The sequence below is a fragment of the Podarcis vaucheri genome (genome assembly GCF_965113315.1).
Source record: "Podarcis vaucheri genome assembly, chromosome: 3".
Classification (NCBI taxonomy): Eukaryota; Metazoa; Chordata; class Lepidosauria; order Squamata; family Lacertidae; genus Podarcis; species Podarcis vaucheri.
The window spans coordinates 29,534,804-29,558,449 of NC_138761.1; the positions used below are offsets into that span (position 1 = coordinate 29,534,804).

At 40.5% G+C, this 23,646-nt stretch overlaps 1 protein-coding gene across 20 annotated transcripts in view; it reads right to left on the reverse strand.

Annotated features, from left to right (window-relative positions):
• ESRRG (estrogen related receptor gamma) overlaps positions 1-23,646 on the reverse strand; it is a 481,625-nt gene that overhangs the window by 130,794 nt on the left and 327,185 nt on the right. For all 20 annotated transcript variants that reach the window (XM_082217701.1, XM_082217711.1, XM_082217706.1 and 17 more), the window contains one exon: positions 9,604-9,720. In XM_082217701.1, the coding sequence (XP_082073827.1) occupies positions 9,604-9,720 (117 nt within the window). The remainder of the gene's footprint in view (positions 1-9,603; positions 9,721-23,646) is intronic.

A 23,646-nucleotide genomic window follows, 5' to 3' on the forward strand; every position in this document is an offset into this window, starting at 1 on the left:
ATTACTCTGGCAGGACCCTCCATAGAAGAGAAAAAGAAAAGAAAAATCTGTACCAAACTTTGTTGCCTTCATTGCATTTTAAACTTGGGGAATGGTTGAACAGAACTATGTCAGAGTTCAAAAAAGGAAAAACAGAAAGAAAAGAAAATCAGACCTGACCTCCCGCTTTGTAGCTTTTAAAAAAGTGTTAGAATACTACATCTTTTTGTGCCAAGCTGATTCAAAATCTTATGAACACGGGGTGTCAATCCTATTTGCTTTGTGCAGCAGATGAACGGAAAAGAGTAAGAGACAAAAATAAAACTGGGAAATTATTTACACAAGTAGCCTTTTCCCAGATAGAGCACAGATGAGCATTAAGTTAAACTGAGGCATTTTGAAACAAACGTGCTTTGGTGCCAAGGAGAAAGGGCAAAAGGCAGCTATTTGTCTCAGGGCTAATGGGGAAAGATGTCACATCAGACCCAATCCTACATCCTGTGGGCATGTCTCTGACTCCCCCCTTAGTTATCACTTACATGACTGTCACTATTTCTGGTACATAAATAAAAGTTCACCCATTTTCTCCCTTGGGTTAAAACTAGTGAATATTTTAAAATAGAGAAACAATATTTTCCTTGTAAGTAAAAAAATGCTAATTTTTATTTTAGCCTGCGAACTGCATACAGTATATGAAAAAGGCAATGTTCACAAGACATACCGTGGTTGATAAGAAGTGATGGACTCTGGTTATGTAGCTCAAGAAGACTTTTGAACCCACAGAAATTACAACTCCTAATTCCAACTGAACTGATCATTGTTGGAAGGGCTGTAGTTCAGTGCTAAAACCGCAGCTTTCCATTCAGAGGGTTCCAGGTTTAATCCTTGGCATCTCTGGATGGATCACTACTTTAAAAAAAAAGAAAGATTATATATATATATATATATATAGGCTGTAATCCTAATTATGAGGGAGCATCCCAGAAGCCACTGGATGCATTAGATCTCCCTCACTAAAGGTGGAGACAGATATCCACCCTTGGAGAGAAAGATAAGAGTGTCAGATGACTCCTCTGTGGTGGTACTGAAAGATCTATAGCCAGTTCCTCTCCAACATCAGAACTCTGATGCTGGAAGGGATGAAGAGGAGACATTCTAGGGACATTCCAGGAGAAGCTCTGGAGCCACAGGGCTGTATCCAACATTCTGTTTGCTAGTGCAAGGGCTCTTGCATAAGCAGACAGGTGAGTTTTAATGTTGTGCAACAGAGAAATCTAACACAACAGTTATGTTAGCAGAAACTCATTGCACCATCTATTGTGCAGCAAGGTTGCCAGCAACCTGCCTATGCATCCTCTTATCTGTTATCGGTCTTTTCCAGTTCACAGTCTTGTTAAGAGGTGACAACATGGCCAACTGTAGTTCAGTGAGTAGTTTCTGTTGTTTCAAAGGAATTCAAATCAAATTGTGGGTGAATTAAAATCCAGTATTCATGTATCCAGTAACCTGTGCTTGAAATAAAATCCCTTAAGAGCAGTTGGAAAGTCAGAATTGCTTAAGAATATACCCAAATAGAACGTGTATTGTTGCTTAATTTTTTTATATTCAAGTGCTACTTAAGTATTTTATTACAGGAGAGAAGGCAAGAAATACCACTGAGGTAAATTCATTTCTTTTACCTATCCATTTAGAAATATTTTTTGCTTGAATATCTTTAAAAGCATTTGCTTTTTCTTCTTTCCAGTTTCTGAAGGCAATAGTTACCTTTTCTCACACAATCACTTCTGTTTTCAACTTGGCAGAGTATTAGACTGTGAAAGAAATTTACCTTGGCAATCTATTATGCACGGGTTCTTTGCAAAGGAGAGCTTGCTATGAAGAATGCTATTAAATAAGTTTCTCCCCACCCCACCCCGCCCACAGCATGACTTCAAAATGTAGAAGGTGATAACACATTTTTATTTACAAAGCCTTAGGTTGCTTATGCATATGGTGTTTGGGAGCATGACTGCCTACATTCTTTTGTAACACATTCTATGCGTGCATTTGCTTATAGCTGACTGAGTACATGGTGCTGAACCTTTTTACGGAGATTTATGTATTTCAACAGTACTATGAGATTAACCCCACTCAATGGACCAGAATGTGGTCTAAACCCCCCTTTAAATCCATATCAACGAAAAGAAAAGAACTCACACTGAAACTCACCTACAGGTGGTACCTAACACCAAGGAAACTAGCGCTAATACACCCAGGAACCTCACCAAAATGCTGGAGAGGGTGCACCTCCACAGGCACATGCCTCCACATGTGGTGGGAGTGTCCCAAAATCCAACTATTCTGGACAACAGCCATACGAGAAATATGTAAAATAACTAAGCAAGTAATAGACATCACCCCAGAATTGGCCCTACTAAACATCTTCCAAGACAACAATGCCCATTTACACCACAAAGAACTCATACCCCACCTGCTCTCAGCAGCCAGAAACACCATAACCAGACACTGGAGAGACCTGTCAGGAGTAAGCATGGACCAATGGTACCAAATAGTATGGGAAACAGCCCTACTAGAAAAATTAACTAATAAACTGAAACTGACACGGGGACAAACAGAAGAAGACGCCTTCACCCCGGTATGGCTCCCCTTTATCACATACACAGCCCAACAGGACAGTGACAATAATCCACCAACAGCATACAATATGGCTAACCTGATCCAATATGATCCAATATGGCTAACCTGATCCAATATGATACAATATGGCTAACCTGATCCAAAACACCCACCCACCTCACCCACACACGAAAACAAAGATCACCACAGCCAATCACAAGCAAACAATCACACCCTAGGCCAACCCCAACCTCTCTCACCACCAAAGGAACACAAGTGAACAACACAAGCAACACTGACACCAAACTCTACATACGTTAAACATAATAGAAACACCGCCACCCGACCCCACCCCTATCCATCTTCCCTCTCTCCACCCCCTTTCTTTTTTCTTTTTTCTTTTCTTCTCCCCCTAATGCCTCAACAAATGAAACGGATTTGAAAAAATGTTACATTAAAAAAAAATACGAGGCACTACACTTCTGTAAAACAAGAAAATCCTGAATAAAATATATATTAAACACACACACACACACACACACACACACACACACACAAAAAAAACCCAGTACTGTAGCTCAGGGCTTAAATAAACCACATATGAACATACATATGTAGATTATTATTTTTTAAGTCAGAATTTGAACTGAGACCATGACACAGGGAGTCTTAACCAATTACCCACATACTGAATAATATGAAACACACACACACACACACAATGTTCCTATTATAGTTACGGTAGAGAACCCTTCTGGGCTTAAGCTGTTAATCCTGCATGTTTTCTTGAACTCAACTAGATAGGAACAGAAATTAGGGACAAAGAATTAGCCCCCCTCCCTTTTTGTCTGTGAAATGGACCTTATAATATCAGTTCAAAATACCTAGGAGCATAGGAGGCTGTCCTATACAATACCAGACCACAAGTTCATCAAGCTCAGTATTGTCTACATCAATGATAGGAAGTCTGTGGCACTCCAAATATTGTTCGACTCCAAGTCCCATCAGCCGAAACCAGCATAGTCAATGGTCATGGATGATGGGAGATGTAGTCCAACAACAACTCGAGGTTTCCCATCCCTGGTTTGTACTGACTAGTTTCAGTCAGGAGATGCCAGGGACTGAACCTAGGAACTTCTGCATGAAAACATGCTCTGTACCACTGATACCCTCTGTACCTTATCCCAGTCATTCAAAAACTTGTAGCCAAAGTAATAAAAAAGTGACGAATTCCAATCATGGAACTCTCATGTTACATAGCAATACTCTCTGCTGTTGCACCCATAGCTGTGCTTACCCACCCAATACTCACCTTGGGAAAATATCTATTACAAGTTGACGTCTATTACTGGGGTAAGGCAAGTACTGTACATCATATTATAGTTTTGTTGGTGTTACTAAAAAAAAATGTGTTAGCTACTGAATTGATAGCGTTGCCCATATTTACACCACCTGAAAATCTCATGTTCAATTTAGAACTAAATGGCAAAGCCTGCATATTGTTACCCTGTGTGTTTTAATCAGCTACAGAGTGCTTGATGTTGACTTACAAGGAACTCTGAGGAATAAACAAAAACAAAGCTATTTCTCTCCTGTCTCAGTGCTGATTGATTATCAAATGAACTTATGGTATACCATCCAATTAGTGAACATGCATCAGTTCCTCAGATAACAAATGAGTCTGGCCAGCCACTAAGAGAGATCTCAAGACTTTCAAATGACAGCAGAGCATAAGTAATTAAAGATAGCAACTGTAGATACATAGGCACTAATACACAGGAAATATCTTGGTCATTACTGCCAGTAAAAAAATAATAATGTGTAAATGAGCAGTCCATAGCAACAGCAGGCTAAGAAAGCCTTTTTAGAAAAATATACCCAGCCTGATTCTCTAAATACTATACTATGTGGTACAAGATGGTTCCCATGTGTTGAGGTCTGTCAAAGAGGTTCCAAGACGAGGTGGTGGCATCTGGAGGGAGGATATTTTGAGGGGTGGTATGTCATTTATGGACACACACCCCAGGAGCCTGCTTGCATATTAATGTTTATATTGTTAATTATGCTGGGAACCAATTGGTTGAAGGGCATCACACACATTCATTAAATAATGAAACAAACTGACTTCATCTAGAAGGAAAAGTGTTCTGAGATGCAAAGCAAACACCTGTTATGTCCCAATAACTACAGGTTACTTCCTCATTTGTATACGGACACTGAAGTTGATGACTCTTGACACAAATATCGTGTCATTGTTTTTTTTCTCTTCTTTTGTTCCTCTGCCCCTCCCCTTCAACCTTTTGCCTCTCATTTCTGCTGAGCACTCTGTCAAATAGAGTTGTCAGAATAGATTACAGAAGCCCTGGAGGGGCAAACATCATAATTTCTTAAGGAGCTCCAAGTAACCAGTTTTGGGGGCTATGTTAGGTAGCTGGTGAGGACTCTTTTGCCCACAAGACATTTTCTGTCTGGGGTTGGTAATAACATTTGTATGCTTTTATTTAGCTGTATAGGCTGATGTCTGCTTGCTGTGCTCAGTGTTTAGATTTCAGTGGTTGCATTTCTTTTGCTGTATTTTATTGCTTTATCGTTTACCACCCAGAGAACCCACAGGACTGGTTTGGAAAAATACATAACTGAATAAATAAATATACCCCCCCCCCGCAAACGCCTCAGAGAAAGTGTGAGATAAAAGAGTGTGATTTTGCCCTAGACATGTATATTGGCTTATATCTTACCAATATCAAACTCATTCTCCAAATGTTGATCCTTGCGTAGCCAAAATGGCATCACCAACGGGAAACCCCAAGGTTTGCAGAAGAACAAAAAACCTTTAGAAGAGCAAACCAAGGAAAGGAAGAACCCCCATACAGTCAAATGAGAACTGAGCATGCTCGGCGGCCACAGAATGCTAGCTGGCTGACTACAAGAAAAAAATAACAGGTGGTGGTGGAGAAATGGAACTGAATGAAGTATCCTGGAAGGTGATATGGCTGGCTGGCACCCTTAACAGGAACACTCCTCATTTCAACAGTTAGTTGTGGGTTCCACCTGAAGCTATATCTATAAATAATGTCTATTTCTATAATTTATTTATTAAAAGACTTATACACCACTTTTCACATTATGTATCAAAACAGTGGACAACTATACAATCAACCACACCAAAACACACATTTAATAAATGAGATCCAGCGCCGAGGGCCTTCTGGCGGTTCCCTCACTGTGAGAAGTGAGGTTACAGGGAACCAGGCAGAGGGCCTTCTCGGTAGTGGCACCTGCCCTGTGGAATGCCCTCCCATCAGATGTCAAGGAAATAAGCAACTATCCTACTTTTTAAAAAACATCTGAAAGCAGCCCTGTTTAGGGAAGTTTTTAATGTTTAATGCTGTATTGTGTTTTTAATATTCGATTGAGAGCTGCCCAGAGTGGCTGGGGAAACCCAGCCAGATGGACGGGGTAGAAATAATAAATTATCTTATTATCTTATATACCACAAAGTAGTAAACTAAATACATAAATAAAGAGGAAATCAGCGCATGGAAAAATTAAGGTCCAGTAAAGACTTGGGAGAATGAAGAAAGGTTTTTAATTCCCTGCAAAAATACATCACTGAAGATGCTTGCAGGCTCTCTAGTGGGAGGAGACTGTTCCATACTATAGGTGCCATTTTAAGAATGTGGCTATTGCTAGATAGACTAAAGCAGGCCATGGAACCATCAAAGATCTTAATAAATGAACAGGTTCATATGAAAGAAGGCATTATTTAAAATAATCTTAAAAGCCAGAAGTAAAACCTTCAGCTGGATTAGGTAGCATGTTGGCAACCACAAAAGAGGGGCTGCAAGGTAGGATGATCCTTTGAGGAGCCCAGTAGCCGCATTCTACACTATATTATATATATATTCAGAAAGGTACTCTCACACATATGACTTCATTCTGCAGTGGGAATTTTGTAATGGAAAGGTCAAAAGTGTCTTCCAAGTATATGGCATTTCAAAGTGGTATCTTGCTGGGCATGGAAAGCAGTATGCTGGCTTTGGTCCAATTCACTGGGGCTCTTTTTCTGTTACGACTAAATCCCAATTGCTTTAGTGTAAAAGTTTACATAAGAAGCACAGTGAATGTTGTTCTCAAGTAAAGTTCAAGAAGAGAGAGGTTTCCATCAAAGCTGCTGAAATTTGATTTTATTTCAGGTATTGTAGTTAATTTCTTTTTTTAAAAAAATAAAGTAAATAGATTTAGGCTGTCAGTTTTTAGTCACACTGTGCCATCAGCTTGTAACAACTGATGCAGCCAATGTGGCGGATGTAACAGTAAATTTTATTACTCACTGGTAATTGAATTGAGCAGGTTTACTTTTGAATAGATTTCATCCAGCATGATATCTGACATGCTGCATGGGATTAAAATATTTGGTCTATACATTAAAAACACATTGGAGACACAGTGAGTCAATCCTGTGTAAGTCCCATGTAACCAACATTTTTATAGAAATGATAAACTTCACTTAACACCCCCCCCCATAGAGATTGGCTCTATTTCACAGTTCTTAAATAAAAATCCACACATCAGCATTCTAGTAGTAGTGAAAAAGAATAGTGTCAAAAACACATTGAGCTGTGTGATGTGTCTTGAGATATAAACAAGAACCACAAGAACCTGAGCAGACTGAACAGTGGAGCCAAGGAGTGAAAAAGGGCGACACCTCCTGTTAGCCTCAGAAATTGGCCCCTAAGAATAATAGTACGGTCACGTTACCAAAGTTGGGCACTGCTGCATGTTCTCAACCTGATGTGATACACAGCCCTGGTCTCTAGTCTGTTCTTAACTTCTAGCATTTCTCATGAGCATAATATTGATGTATCAAACACATGCTTAAAGGTAAAGGTAAAGGTAAAGGGACCCTGACCATTAGGTCCAGTCGTGGCCCACTGTAGGGCTGCGGCGCTCATCTCGCTTTATTGGTCGAGGGAGCCAGCATACAGCTTCTGTGCAATGTGGCCAGCATGACTAAGCCACTTCTGGCAAACCAGAGGAGCGCACAGAAACGGCATTCACCTTTCCGCCTGAGCGGTACCTATTTACTTTGACATGCTTTCAAACTGCTAGGTTGGCAGGAGCAGGGACTGAGCAACAGGAGCTCACCCCGTTGCAGGGATTCAAACTGCCGACCTTCTGATCGGCAAGTCCTAGGCTCTGTGGTTCAACCCACAGCGCCACCCGCGTCAAAGGCCAATTATCCCATAATGTGCAAATCCAGAAAAGTTTGCCTTCAGAATTGATTTTTCTGATTTTTAATGCTGCTGGTAGCAAATGGAAAGTGTGAAGACTACCCTCGAGTACTCAGTTTTTCTAAAGATTGTGACTAATTCTTTCATTTTTATTTACTTTCAGAAAGACATTGTCTCAATTCAGATGTAATGGGAAAGTACGGTTTCCTTCTATGAGAATGAACTGGGCTACGCTTGCTCCACTTTCCATTCTTCTCTTTTTTCACACTGGGAAAAGGAGATAAAGACTTCCGTTTTTAATTTTAAACTAACTACAGTTCCCCATAATCAATCTGTGCTTTCATATTATGGCTTGTTCACACTAACCATAGTTTAAACAGTTCCTGTGTTTGGATGTCATGGGGAACTTTGGTTAATTTAAAATCATTTCACTACATGGTGGCAAAAACAATAGCATCACGCTAAATGGTATTGTGAGTCAGCCCTAACAATGGTTTTCTATTCCAGCTGGCCAAGTATGCTGAACAGTGCAGTCTGTTTGAAAAGAACTCATATTCAAGTATGTTTTTTCATGTTCATCTAACACTTCCATTAAGGTTTTCGTAATACAATTTTGTAGTATGAAACAAATTAGGTGTTCCACACAGATGAAGCCCTTTCCAGTTCTGAATAAAAAAGGCAAATCCTGTATCTCTTAGTGAAGCAAAATCCACTGAATTAGTCAGGATTTTTTCCGGAGTAAGACTAAAGGCAGCAGGCTTTGGCTCACATGATCATAGCGTCTGCCAAAGCAACCACACACAGTATGAGGTTTATTCTTAGTAAGTATAATCCAATAAGAATATGTCTGTAGGTGTGTGATAGGCCTAATTTTTTCTGCCGTCTCTGTCAGCCCATATTCTTTTTGGAACAGCAGTTGAGGGGAAACTGATTATGTGCAGTAAAAAGTGTGAGTTTCACTTTCTAAACTGAAAATCAAATTATTCTTCACTGCAAACTGCACCTTAAAGCAACTGCTCAACACACAGCATTCTTTATTGGGACAGCTTGATATTGATTTCACTGGATAAGAGCAGAAATTTATGGCACACACTGAGACCCGGATGCATCTCTGATAGAAGATGAGCACAAACAAACCTCAAAAATAAAGTAGAACAACAAACAAAAGAAAACAGTTTTGTTCTGTTGTGACACACCTGTAATTTTAATTCCAATAGCTAGTTCTGATCCTAAAAGCCTTAATGGTTTGCGTCCTGGGTGCTTAAAGGAATGTCTTTTCCTACATATTTCCTCTTACGATCATGACAACTCCTGGAAATTCAGCACATTGCTTTTCTAGGACTTTTTCCATAGTGGCACTGCCCTTTAGAGCTCCTCCTCCAAGGAATACCATCTGGACAGTTCGTTCCAGACTTTTAGGCGATTAGTGTTTCAAGGTATTTGTATTAGAGGGAAATAAGTAGTGCTGGCTCTATTTAGTTCTGCTTCCAATTTCTAGTTCTCTTATACTGGATTTGTACTTTGCTGTAGCATTACAACAAACCCCAGAGCATTTTCAGCAGTAGGTCCCACGCTTGGTGAGGATCACACCGACTGACTGTTGTGCATGAACTGGACTGCAGTTCTCAGCATTGTTTGGGAAGATAAATTGTTTTGTTTAGTTTTAGTTATTTCTACAAAAAGCAAATGTATCTCCTGGCCTTCTGAAATCCGAGCAGCACTCAGGTCAGCTCACAACTATTTAAACAAGTACTTAAGACACAATCCACCTTACCTTCTTTCAGCATGCCAACTTTTAGACACTTCATAAAACGACAGGCTTGGCAGGACTTGCGTCTGCGTTTTGTAATTTCACATTCATTTGTTGCTGGGCAGCTGTATTCTATGTTACCTGTGGCGTTCAGGGTGAAGAAAAAAAGAGAGGAAACCATTGAGGATTATTAGCGATCAAGTTCTCGTCATGGAAGCATAGATATTGCCAAAAAAGTGTCTTTATTGCTAAAAGTGTACTTTGTTTTTTTATTCCCCTAACACCAGTCTCTAGATGACATACAGCAAATTTAAAGCATAAATATAAAAAAGACATGAATAATTAACACAACCAAACCCAAACTGACCTCCAAAAAGAAAAGATTAATATTAGCAGCTTCTGAAAGAAGCAACCACATCATATAAGCCATAGTATTCAGTTCAGCATATTACATCAGATGCTTATGAGAAGAGAATGGTTTTAACTAGGAGCCCAAAAAAAATTTTCCCCCTCAAAGCAACTTACAACCAAAGATATAATAAGAGTTGGTGCCAAGCAGGCCTCACTGGAGAGTGTTCCATGGGGGGGGGGACAACAACAACAACAACATGAATAAATAATAACAGAGTTAAACAAAATAATGCTCTGTTTCCTGGAGGCATCACATAGGCCAGTGTAGGAAACAGATACTAGGCTTGATGGATCTAGCAGGATTCTTTTTCTTAACTTGCCCAGTGCAATATTTGTACTGTAAGCTCAGCTGTTTGCTGTATTTGTACATAACCTGAAATTCACAGTTACACTCAGAATGATGCTGTTTGTGATGTTAGTACTTCAGGGGAAGAATAAAAACGTCTCTCCTCAGCGCTGCCCCATCTCGCTTTAAAGGTATTTTGTTACTTTCTAACCCTTTCCCCCTGTGATTAAGTGCATTAGTATCTTAATGAAAATGCATTCTGTTTATTGCTCTCTTGGGAAGTGGGAGGTCATCACACCAAATGCATAAATTGTCATCAGAGACAGTCCAGGCATAATTGCAATTTTGCTGCTCCATGTTTGCTGCACTCAGAGTCCACGGAAGTCCCCTGAAACATGCACAGATTCTCGTAATTAGCATAGAGTCTGCCTGGGACCACAGCAGTGATGAAATATTTCAGAGTTAATCACACTTTGTAAACACTGATTTATATTGACTACCTTTCTCCAGACTGATGTCTCCTCATTAAATATCACATTAGCGGATTGCAGGATTGTACAAAGATTCAAATGCTTTGCAACTGCTAACTCAACAAAGAATAATACTATGCATGCCACTGATGCTGCAAAATAGTTATATATTTGTGGTAAGAGAGCCCCACATGCCATAAAATTTAAATGCTCAGCAGAAACAGCGCACTAAATTAGTATTTTAACTCAACACATATTGGGGTGGGGCTGGGAACTGAAATCTTTTGCACCATCTTATCTGGTCTGTGTAAGTCAGCCAAATCCACTATAGAAGTGGAGTACACAGCCACTGGGAGGAGCACAATAATTCAATGAATTTGCATGGGTGGTGTCAGAAGAGGATGAAGGGATGTAAGGCTTCTCCCATCTTGATACACGTAGCCCCATCACCACCACCACCACTGTTGGATCCTGTGGTTATTTGGAGGGCGGGGGAACACACTTTTCACATACAAACTATAACTGAATGGTACACTGGAAGTTAAAGCAAGGCTGTAATTCTTAATCTACTTCCTTGAACATTAAATCCATCAAAATCAATAGAGTATACTTTAGAGAAAACATGTTAAGGATCCTATATAATGTGGAATATACTCCCCACCCCCCTTTCAGCAATCTAAGATGTGGGGCAAAGCTTTCCTTTCCCCTAATATGAACTTCACTGTTTTGTCTGCCTCCAGTAGATTTGGTGGTTCCATCATTTGAAACACTGCACATACATTTGGGTTACTGTGCAGCTTATAGCATGCCTGACTCAAGATGAAATCAAGCACCCACAATCTTGAGCATATAATCTAACGTATATTGAAAGGACCAAGCTAAATATGGTTTTCACTGGAACTACAACATGCAGAGAGGGAGGATTTAATCCTTTCCTACCCTGCCATGATCCTGATCAGGTTAACACTTCATGTTAATTCTTGTAAAAACCTTGGCATGGTTGATAAAGGTATGCTTGATGTCATATCTAGTTTGGCCCTAGGTTTATATGAAAAACCAGTCATTAACAGAGTGTGTTTACATAGGGTGAATGTAGCCATTTCTTTTCAAGTCAGGAACAATCCTGCTTTGCCTATTTTGGCATGTGATACTGTCTCAGCACATTTTCACACAACAACAAAATGCGCCTTTGAACTTCTCTCTATTGTGTGCATGTGCAACTGTTGCTAATGAAGAATAAATAGTGCCACAGAGCTATTTTTAAATTAAACATCTGTTCTAAGCAACATATATTTTACATTCACATTACAGGCTCAGGAAAATCAAGAAGTGCCCAGTTAGAAATTCAACTGCTTTGATGTATATCAACAGGTGGTAGCAACAATGAACACGGCATAAAAGATTAGATGCAGCCTGAAGTTCCAGCTGAATATCAGGTGCCAGTCATTTCCTAAACTTCCCTGAGCCAGAAGATATATGGAGGTGGTGAGGTATTGGTATCAGGGAGAAGAAACCAACTTCATATTTGACTAGGATGTAAGTGGTATTTCTATTTGTGCTGATGCTTGGTCAAAAGCCACATGGTGGGCTGGGCTCCATTCCCCATTTTCTGGTATAATATAACCATTTCACATAGTGCAATTCTCACTTACATTTCTGTTTTGTCAACCCATGTGGACCCCAGTTTTTCTATTTTATTTTATTTTTTACAAAGATGCATCTCACAGGCCAATGCAAGAAAAACAAACCTCAACAAATTAAGTCTCCTTAACCCACAGTGGCCTGTAATCTGGACTTCTAGGGAACTGGGGGCGGGGGGCAGATCAATGTTTTTATTTTTCTAATTGGTGTTTTAAATGAATATTTTAGGCTGTCTGTTGAAAACAGCTTGTCCAAGTAAGTAATATATACATTTAGAATTTAATAAATATGAATTGCTACCACACTGTCACTATAGAAAACTGGTCCTTCCAAACAGGAGTAAAATAAAACTAGCATGATGAATGCATTCTTAAATATGTGGTTCTGTTGATCTATACTGAACCACTAGTCCAAATTTTCCAACATTTCCCAAATATGGCCAGTTTTTAAAAGCTTTAAGCATGGATCAAGGACCCATTGTTTCATAGATGCTGAAGTAGATTATCTGGTAACATAGGTCGATACTTGCACAAATAAAAAGTCCTGTTTCATTTTTTGTACTTGTCTTAAAAATGAAAAAGAATGTTATACTAAAATTGTGCTGTTCCATGCATCCATTACACTATTACATAGATTTAAATAAGAGTCCTGAATATCTAAGGTTTCTTTTATTGTCTTGTTCTTCTTTAGTTTATTACAAACTGTAGAACAGGGATGGCTAACCTGTGGTCCTCAGGATTTTTGTTAGGCTATAACACCCATCATCCCCAACTACTGGTTATGCTGGCCGCAGCTGAGGATAGCTGGTAATCAGACAAGTATCTGGAGGCTCACAAGTTAATCACCGTGCTATAGAGACATCAAAATGTATTTGAAGAACCTCCAGAAAATCTGCCTATAAGTTTTCTCTCCATAGATATGTAGACTAAGATGTATACAAATGTTACAGGCTGTCAAGAAGAACAATACACTCTTTTTGGCACCTACTAATGTTTCTGTCTGGACAAATCTATCCAAATATGTACAATGTTGGCATGTTCTTTAATCTAGTTTTTTGCTTACTGTTGATTTTAATTAATTTTTGAACATTTTAAATAGCTGCTTCTAGCTGGGTTGTTGTTTTTTTACTGATAATTTCATTGTTTTATTCTACTACTACTTTGAGGTGGGGTTTTTTTGCAATCAGGCATTATATAAATTTTATGACATAAATAAAAATAAATACTTCCGTAACTAGACACACTAAATGAGGGCAAACCTGTACCTGGTGCAAACTTGAATGAACCTACTTTACACAAGGAACAAAATCAGCTGGGCAGCTTAAGGCTTTTACTAGAGCTGACAAGAATGATAGAGCAGTTTATAATCTCTTCTGGCTGACTTTCAGAGAGCTCTACACACTGGTTACTTATTTTAAAAAGTCTTTTGTACAGTTAGTTTGGAGGCAATATAATTTTTTCACTGACCATTTTATACTCTTGCATTAGCTGACTGAGAGAATAACAGAGTGCCAGGGCACAATTTGTATCTTCCTTTCAGTGGCACGATGGACTTTTACAGTTTGGCACTTAAGACGTGAATAATGTAGTGTACATCTTACAATAAAAATATATTCACTAGGACAAAGCCCTGTGTTGTGAAAATGCAATGAGATCTGTGTCAGATTAGTTTCTGTTCTTGCTCCACATACCCAGGAATGTTTATTTTTAGTGTTTTTGTGGAATTTTCAAACAATGGTTTTATTTCTTAAGAGGGACAAAGGAAAATGACATATGGTTCTACAAATGAAATTAGTCCCTATTAAAAACTGGACACACACAAAATCAAAGAAGGGAAGGCAAACTTGAGTTGATGACGCTTGAGATGTGACACTGTGGGTAGGTGACATCTGGGTCTAGAAATTAGAAATCATGTTCTGGATGAGATTGCACTCTTCCATAATTAGCAGGTGCATAGTCTGAGGGTGCTCTGAGGGAAGTAAACAGCCAATGGGTGTTCCAAGACTTTGTATAGTGGAAGTCCTAAATACAGAACGTTTTTGGTCTGTTCAAGGGCATGACCACTGAAAGTTTAAGTTAAGCCTCCAGCAATGGAGGTGGTGAAAATGAATTACGGTATATGTAAAAATTCCATGTTGGCTTTCTGACATGCTTTTTTTAAAGGCTTTTGCAATGAAGAATGGAACCCAGGTACAAGTTCAACTTAAACCAGGTTGTTAGGGAGAAAGCAGCCTTGAAAGAGAGTGACTAAGGTGAAAGAGTTTATGAGCAATGTATCAAAATATAAGTACAATGGTACCTTGGAAGTCGAACGGAATCCATTCCAGAAGTCTGTTCAACTTCCAAAACCAAGGTGTGGATTCCAATTGGCTGCAGAAAGCTCATGCAGCCAATCGGAAGCTGCAGAAGCCCCTTCGGATGTTCGAGTTTGAAAGAACGTTCGCAAACCAGAACACTCACTTTCGTGAGGGTTTGTGCCGTTCACGAGCCAAAACGGACGAGTACCAAGGCGTTTGGGATCCAAGGTACAACTGTGTGAAACATTGTTTAGAGAAGAATAAGGGGGGAATGTGATAACACTTTTCAAATATCTAAAAGGCCATCGCACAGAGGAAGCTAAAGAGTTGTTTTCTGGTGCCCCAGAAGCCAGGGCTACAGTTAAGTTACAGGAGGGTAGATTTTAGTTAAACATTACCAGAATGACAAGAGTAATCAGACAATGAAACTAAATACCTAGTGGGGTAGTGTGATTTCCCTCACTTAAGGTAGTCATGCAAAGGCTGGATAAGCAACTGCTGGGGCTGCTCTAAGCTTTTCACCGATGACAAAAACTTCCAAGAGTCTGTGAGGTGGTTATTAATTTTATTTATTGACTAAGACTACAGATGCATGGCTTCTGATTTGAGTTCTGCAGGCCAGCTGTGCATGTAACAAAATCAAAGTTCAAAGCAGTCACAGCTCTAATAATAATAAAGGCACTGACCAGGGCTACTGTCTTCTGTGCTATTAATAAGCCATGCTTCTTCTTTCCAATGTTTCTCATTGGCTTTAAAGGGCCAGGCACAAGCTACACTCTTGTGCTATTGCCCAGTAATCAGAGAGGCCTTTCTGCATGACCAAACAAAGTATGTTCCAGCCAAATTTTATTCTTTGGCTGATATCCATGCAAGTTGATCCAGCACTCATAGCATGGTACTCCTTCTCTATGTAGATAGATAGATAGATAGACAGATAGATAGATAGATAGATAGATAGATAGATAGATAGATAGATTCTTTATTGTCATTACACTAGTGCAACATTGCACAAGTGCAACGAAATTGGATGCCATCCCTTAAAAACAACAAAAGCAAAACAACAACAACAACCAAACAAACCACCTTCCAACCACACCCACACCCATCAAACTCCCAGGTCTCACTATCGAGTTACAGCATTCAAAAAGGCCACAGCTCTTGGATAGAAACTGTTTTTTAGTCTATTTGTCCTTGACTTGATGTTTCTATACCTCCTGCCAGAAGGCAGTAGTGCAAACAGACTTTATCCCGGGTGAGATGGATCCTGCAGGATGTTGTTTGCTTTCCTAAGGCAACGGGAACCGTACAGTTCTTCCAAAGGTGGGAGAGGGTGACCAATAATCCTTTGGGCTGTGGTTATGACCTTCTGGAGCACCTTCCTCTCCCTAGCTGTACAACTGGAGAACCAAGCACAAATACAGTATGTAAGTATGCTCTCTATGGAGCCTCGGTAGAAGGACACCAGCAGTCTCTCACTCAGATTGTTCTTTTTTAAAAGTCTGAGGAAATAAATTCTCTGCTGGGCCTTCTTCACCAGAGCAGTGGTATTTGCGCTCCAAGTCATGCCCTGATCCATAGTCACTCCCAAAAACCTGAATTCCGCCACCCTCTCCACCCGTTCCCCGTTGATATACAAGGGCTGAATGTCCGCCTTTTTCTTCCTGTAATCCACCACCAATTCCTTGGTCTTAGCCGTATTAAGAGCCAGATTGTTCTCTCCACACCAAACACAGAGCCGCTCCACCTCGTCCCGATAGGCGGACTCATCCCCTCCTGAAATGAGCCCCACCACCGTAGTATCATCAGCAAACTTGATGATTTTGTTGCTGGAGTAGATGGCTGTACAGTCATACGTATAGAGAGCATAGAGCAGGGGACTCAACACGCAACCCTGTGGTGAGCCGGTGTTAAGGCTAAGGGCTGTGGACACATGTGACCCTACTCTCACCCTCTGAGAACGTTCTGACAAAAAATCCAAAACCCAGAGACAGGTGGAGTTGGGGAGTCCAATCGTCTCTAGCTTGGACACCAGTCTATGGGGGAGGATAGTGTTAAAAGCAGAGCTAAAATCCACAAACAGCAGCCTCACATAATTCCCCGGCCGCTCCAGATGGGACAGAGCAGCATGGAGAGTGGTGGTGATAGCGTCTTCTGTGGATCTATTTGCCCTGTATGCAAACTGGTAGTTGTCAAAAGTTGATGGAAGACAGGAAGTAATATGACGGCGCACCAGTTTCTCAAAACACTTCATGATGATTGGAGTCAGTGCAACTGGTCTGTAGTCATTCAAACTACTGATTGTGGATTTTTTAGGCAGAGGGACAATAGTTGACGACTTCAGGCAGGGTGGGACAATAGACTGGTGTAAGGACTTATTGAAGATCTTAGTGAAGACCCTCGCCAGCTGATCCGCACAGCCCTTCAACACCTTTCCAGTGATACCATCAGGTCCAGCCGCCTTCCTCGGATTCACCATCCTCAATACTTGTCTCACCTCGTGCTCCTCTACAGTGAATGAGGGGCCCCTATGGGCTGGTGGCTGTAATACCGGCGTCTCAGGTGGCTCCTTCTCGAAGCGAGCAAAGAAGAGGTTAAGCTCCTCCGCCAGCAAAGGGTCACCGTCGACAGCGCCAAGGTTAGGTTTGTAGTTGGTAATATGCTGAATCCCCTGCCACATCTGTCTTATGTTGTTGCTTCTTAAATTATCCTCAATCCTCTGCCTATAATCCAGTTTTGCCCGTCGAATACCCCTCTTCAAGTTTGCTCTTGCCACACTGTAAAGCTGCACCTCGCCCGACCTGAAAGCCCTGTTCCTTTCCCGCAGCAGGCACTGGACCTCTCCATTCATCCAGGGTTTTTGATTGGGATAAAACCGGATGGATTTATTTACTGTGACAGTGTCTGTGCAGTGATTGATATAGCACAGTACTGCCGCCGTGTACTCCTCCAGGTCCGAACGATCGAAAATATCCCAATTGGTTCTCTCAAAACAGTCCTGCAGCTGGTGAATAGCACCTTCCGGCCAGATTTTAACAGATTTTAATATTGTAGGTATAGTGTGTAGAGATGTGTGCTATAGACATGAGAAGGACAGCAGAAAAATACCAAAGAAAATTAAACTTGAGACAGTTTGGCGATCTCAAATGCTAGAAAAAAATAGTGCTGGACAAGCAATGCAGCCATTTGCCTTTGTATAAACAAGGCAGAAGGCAACTGCTGGAGAAATAATGTGGGCATAACATAGACTCTTGCACAATCAGATTACTCTGTGCAATCACAACAGCAATAATAGGTTCAATATACACAGGAAGACTATCCTTGTGGCTTGTACAAAATATCGCATAAGGTTCCTTCAGGATCAGACCAATCTAGTCCACCAGCCTGCCTCCAACACTGGCTTAGCCAGATCCCTCCAGGAAGCTCATAAGCAGGGCACGATGGCAACAGCCTTTTCCTGCTCTAAGACCTTCAGCAACTGGGATATAGGAGAATACTGCATCCTAAGCTCATTGTTGTTGTTTAGTCACAACTGGGATACAGGAGAATACTGCATCCTAAGCTTGTTGTTGTTGTTGTTGTTTAGTCATGTCCGACTCTTCATGACCCCATGGACCAGAGCACGCCAGGCACTCCTGTCTTCCACTGCCTCCCACAGTTTGGTCAAACTCATGTTAGTAGCTTCGACAACACTGTCCAACCATCTCGTCCTCTGTTGTCCCCTTCTCCTTGTGCCCTCAATCTTTCCCAACATCAGGGTGTTTTCCAGGGAGTCTTCTCTTCTCATGAGGTGGCCAAAGTACTGGAGCCTCAGGTTCAGAATCTGTCCTTTCAGTGAGCACTCAGGGCTGATTTCCTTAAGAATGGATAGGTTTGATCTTCTTGCAGTCCATGGGTCTCTCAAGAGTCTCCTCCAGCACCATAATTCAAAAGCATCAATAAGCTTGGGACCAAGTACCGTATTTTTTGCTCTATAAGACTCACTTTTTCCCTCCTTAAAAGTAAGGGGAAATGTGTGTGCGTCTTATAGAGCGAATGCATGCTGCACAGCTATCCCAGAAGCCAGAACAGCAAGAGGGATTGCTGCTTTCACTGCGCAGCGATCCCTCTTGCTGTTCTGGCTTCTGAGGTTCAGAATATTTTTTTCCTCCTCCAAAAAGTAGGTGCGTCTTGTGGTCTGGTGCGTCTTATAGAGCGGCAAATACGGTAATTAGCAGATTGCCTTCCCAATATAGGCAAGTGTAGTCAGTGAGATTAGAAGAGACTCCAGGGGATGAACCGTGACTCACAGATTGCCATCTAGTGGCAATATAGAAGTGGGCCTTCCTTGTTCTCTAGAATGTTGTCACCCCCTACTGTTCGGGAGGCTCTATCCACAGCATGTCTCAACTACTTTCTAAAAAAAATAATGTATCTTTTTGTCTGAGAATTTCCTGACTATCAACTGCTGGCTTGTACTGGTTATTTTTTCAGTATTTTACAGTCCAGGTGTTGTCATTTAGTTATGATGACTTTATTTGCTTGTTATTTATATTATCTGTATATATGTATTGAGCTCTTTTAGACCTCATGGCTCTTTGGTCTTTTCAAGTCTTTGACTCATCACTGTTAGTCAGCTCAATATATTTATATATAGTAAGCCGTCTGTAAGTTGATTAAACAAATAAATAAATGATGGATGTCCCAGATTGTTAGCCAAATTTCATGCATTAGACCTATCTTTCTGATGCCTGTTTAATGTTACCTAAGGATAAGCTTAGTCATGTGGCATCTTATGGCAGTAATTCCATCAGTTAAATTATATATTGTGAAAGTATTTTCTTTTGTCTGTCCTGAATCTACTGCCAACAATTTCACCAGTGACCCTCAAATTCTAGCATTATGAAGATAGAGGGCAACAAATATCCCCATGTTATTACTAATCTAACAAAACAAACAATGGCAGGAATAGGGAACTTCCAGATCATGGTCCAAATATGGAGCACAAGTCTTCAGAATCTGGAACTTGGAGATCTCCAGGTGTCTGGCTGCAGAGTTCCGCTGAAGAACTCTTTTCCTGCCATTCCTCTTTAGTCCTTAGCTCTGCCCATCAGTGGCATACAGGCATTGATCACTTACCGCAAGAAATGCAGATTTCAAGGGGAAGGGAGGACTTCTCACACCTGCTCTATGCTGTCTCTCTCCAACCCTAAACCAGTAATCTAAATTAAACACTTCAAATGCTTTCCCCCATTTCCATATGGAATGTGCCCCTAATATTGAATCATTCTGGCTGTCATTTCTCAGCATAATTTCTATCTCCATTATATCCTTTTTGTTGTGGGGCTATCAAGAGTGTATACAGTACACTTCATAGGTAAGTACACTTATTTGTTTTATTTTTATTTGCTTGGCTTTTTCTTAGGTTTGTTTTTGGCAGAGTTTGTGGCCCCTTTATTTACCCATTTGACCAAGGCTTTTAAAGCACAGCTTTCTTACCTTTTATATCTTTCCCTGCTCATTTACTAAGCTGACATCTCCTTGGAGTTGTTTGTACATATATATTTTATCTGATCATCTATTTAGTATATTCAAAATAACTTCTGAGCACACTGAAAAAATTACTCTCTTTTCCTCTTTCCTTTCATTTGTCTGAAGTTTCTTCTTTTGAAATCAAATGCAGCCATGCTGGACATTCTGGGTTTCTGATTAATTCAACAGCACTTAACATCTCATACCATATCCTGGACATCAATCAGAATTAAGTGAAGGATCACCTCCCCTCTCCTTGACTCCAAATCAAGAAGGGATATGAGGGCTAAATTAGCTGAGATACTAGATCTGCTGTTTCACAGAATTTTGGTAAATAGCAGCCATGGAGAGGGGATATTTTAATTGTGGAAACTGTGCAGGAAGAAGGGATTAAAAAGGCCTCCCAGTTTGGAAATCCTCCACACACCATGGCTATTTGCCAAAAAACTGGTAATGGTAAATATATTCAGGTATCTGTTGGTCCCAGCTCCTGCCAACCTAGCAGTTCAAAAGCACCCTAAAAAGTACAAGTAGATAAATAGGTACTGCTCCGGCGGGAAAGTAAACGGCGTTTCCGTGCACTGCTTTGGTTTTGCCAGAAGCGGCTTAGTCATGCTGGCCACATGACCTGGAAAAACTGTCTCTGGACAAACGTTGGCTCTCTCGGCCAGTAAAGCGAGATGAGTGCCGCAACCCCAGAGTCATTTGTGACTGGACTTAACTGTCAGGGGTCCTTTACCTATACAGATCTGTTGGTCTGATGTAATTTTGCCCTAAGGCACAACCATATCACATCTGCAACACTTTGAATCTAGTTAGATGAGTGACTTGCAGTACAATGCTCTCCATGCATTTACTTCCCAAGGGTAAATCCCACTTACTTCAATGAGGCTTACTCCCAGATAAGTGGAATAAGGCAGAAGCCATAGTTGTTTTGTGCATCCACATAATAGCAATCCTGAAAACTTAAAAGTTTGGGTAGAAGAGAACTACTTCAGTGTTCAGTTGGGTAATCAATTTCAAGAAATAGCGTGAGGCAGGTGAAATAGATCCATCATTGCCTGCTTGAAACATTCTTGGAAGGAAATGCTGATACAAAGGCTTTACTTATATAAGGAAGGTGAATGATTTAATCAGGTAATGATGGATTCAGGTGACACTGTGTCAGGTTCACTGCAGGTATGCCATCTTTGCACTGAAGCCAAGGTCCATGTAATTTGGTAAGCCAAGGCCTCTATTATTTAAAAACCACTCTCTTAGGGCTACGTAAAAATGCCTATAAGATCAAACAACTCAATTAGTTATTTTTTAGATCGTCTGGATTTGCTACGGATGGCATTAGCTCTGAGTTAGGTAAACACACACTTTGGAAGGTGCTGAATTTGTGTGGAGCCAGGAAGTAAACGTTACAGTTTTCATTTCAAAGGAAAGCTTATCTGAATTTACATAACTAGTCCTATCTTTGTTTACTACCCTCCCAATTGAAGATATATCATATTTATTATACAATGTTCATAGGTTTGTAGATCAAATTGGTTTTGCAACAGATAAAAATGGCACCATTCATAGAAGATCTAACTATTCAACTCCAGAGAGAACAAAGCAACCAGTAACAACTGTTTCAACACAGGCCAGACATACTGCCCACCGCACCCCATGATTACTGAAAGGAACAGTGAGTCTAAGTCTGTCCATTAATTTTTGTGAAATTTGCCAACACTATTTGTTCACTTATCAGTTTATCTTTAGAATAAACTGCTGCATTCACTAGAGGACCTTGAAAACCTTCCAAGTTTTATCACAACAGACTCACTTCTAATTTGGTGCTGCTGAGTTAGGGCATATTACTTATAAGTCTGCCGGTGTCCATGGATAAAGTTCTTTAGCATTCACTAGATTTAGGGGGGTATCTACACAGCATTATTGTATCTAAAGATGTAACAAAACAAAACAAAGTTGCTTGGTCTGTTAGCAAATAATGAAACTCCAGTTCCCCAATTCCTTGAAAAATATTCTATATTTTATAATGGAGTTGTACAAGAATCAGTCACTGGCTTATCATCTTTAACATTTGATTGACGGGGGTCAAACTCTCTAGGGATACTTCCCACACTAGTTAATACTGTGAGACCTAGAATAAAATTCTTGCCAATTTCACAAAATGTATTTTTCCAGATTCCCTGACCACTAGTCCTGTTAGCTAGGGATGATGGGAGTTGTAGTCCCAAAACAGCTTGAGGGCCAAGTCTGGGGATGCCTGGTCTAATGCTACTGCATGTTGGGGTTTTTTCAAGGGAAAAAAATCTCCCTTCTTGGAGGAACAGCAGCAATAGTGGTAATAGATTAAAAGAGTTGATAGGTGAAGTTTTCCCAACCACCAGCAATGATTCTTCTTCTTCAAGGAGTAAGTATGTATGTGTGGTACAGTTTTTAAGGCAAAAGAGAAAATGTGAGTTAACAGCATGCAAACAGAAGTGAATGGCAAAGGTTTTGGATGGGCAGGTAAACTGTTGCCCACCTCTCCCTCCCTCCTAGCCCAGAAGCAGGATTGCACTGGCTTATGGATCAACTACTCACCCTTAGCTTGAGATCCCACCTAGCAGAGGAGCCCAGAGGGCATATAAGGCAAACTGAGCTTTGCCCTAAGCAGGCACTGAGTTATGGGTGGGGAAATTGACTGGATGGTTTACTCTGAGAAGATAGGAACTGTGATTAAGGTTTTGAGGGTGAAAGTCACTGTATGCTATAGTTAACAGAGCAGATGGGGAATTGACTGTATGGAGTTTTGCTATGTTCTTTGTGCAGGAGCATACCAGGTAATGCCACAGAATTTTATAGCAGCTAAGGAAACCTTTTACAAACTTAGGAATGCAGCAAGGAGCCAAATCACTTATACCTATGGGATGTAAACATCATAACAATAGGGGCTCCCGCAGAGCTTTTGCTTTGAATGCAAAAAGGTACCAGGTTCAATACAGCTCCTGATATTGCCAGATAGAGCTATGAAAGACTTCTATTTGAAACTAGAGTGCAGAAAACACAGAGCTGATAGACTACTGATGTGACTTATAAGGCATCTTCTTAAGTTCCGCCTATTGTCAGCCCTGGACAACCAATAACCTCTGCTTAATCCTTCCTTGCATGAGAACAGCAGTGACAGATCTAGCACCTATACAGTCTCTAGGTACAACACTGCCATTGTACTGTCTTCAGTTTGAAAGATGCCTTCACCGGTTGAGACAACAGAGGTAAATAAACTCCACCTCCCCTGGCTGCATCTATGATATTGGTCATAGGCTCATATTGTTTGTCATTTCCTATATAATATCTCTTCCACCCATCCTCACCCTCTATCACATACACACAAATTTGCCAGTTCAGTCACCTGTTACTATAATTCACAGAATGAGGGGAAAGACAACAAAACCCCTACTGTGGCACTTTAGAGAAGGGCT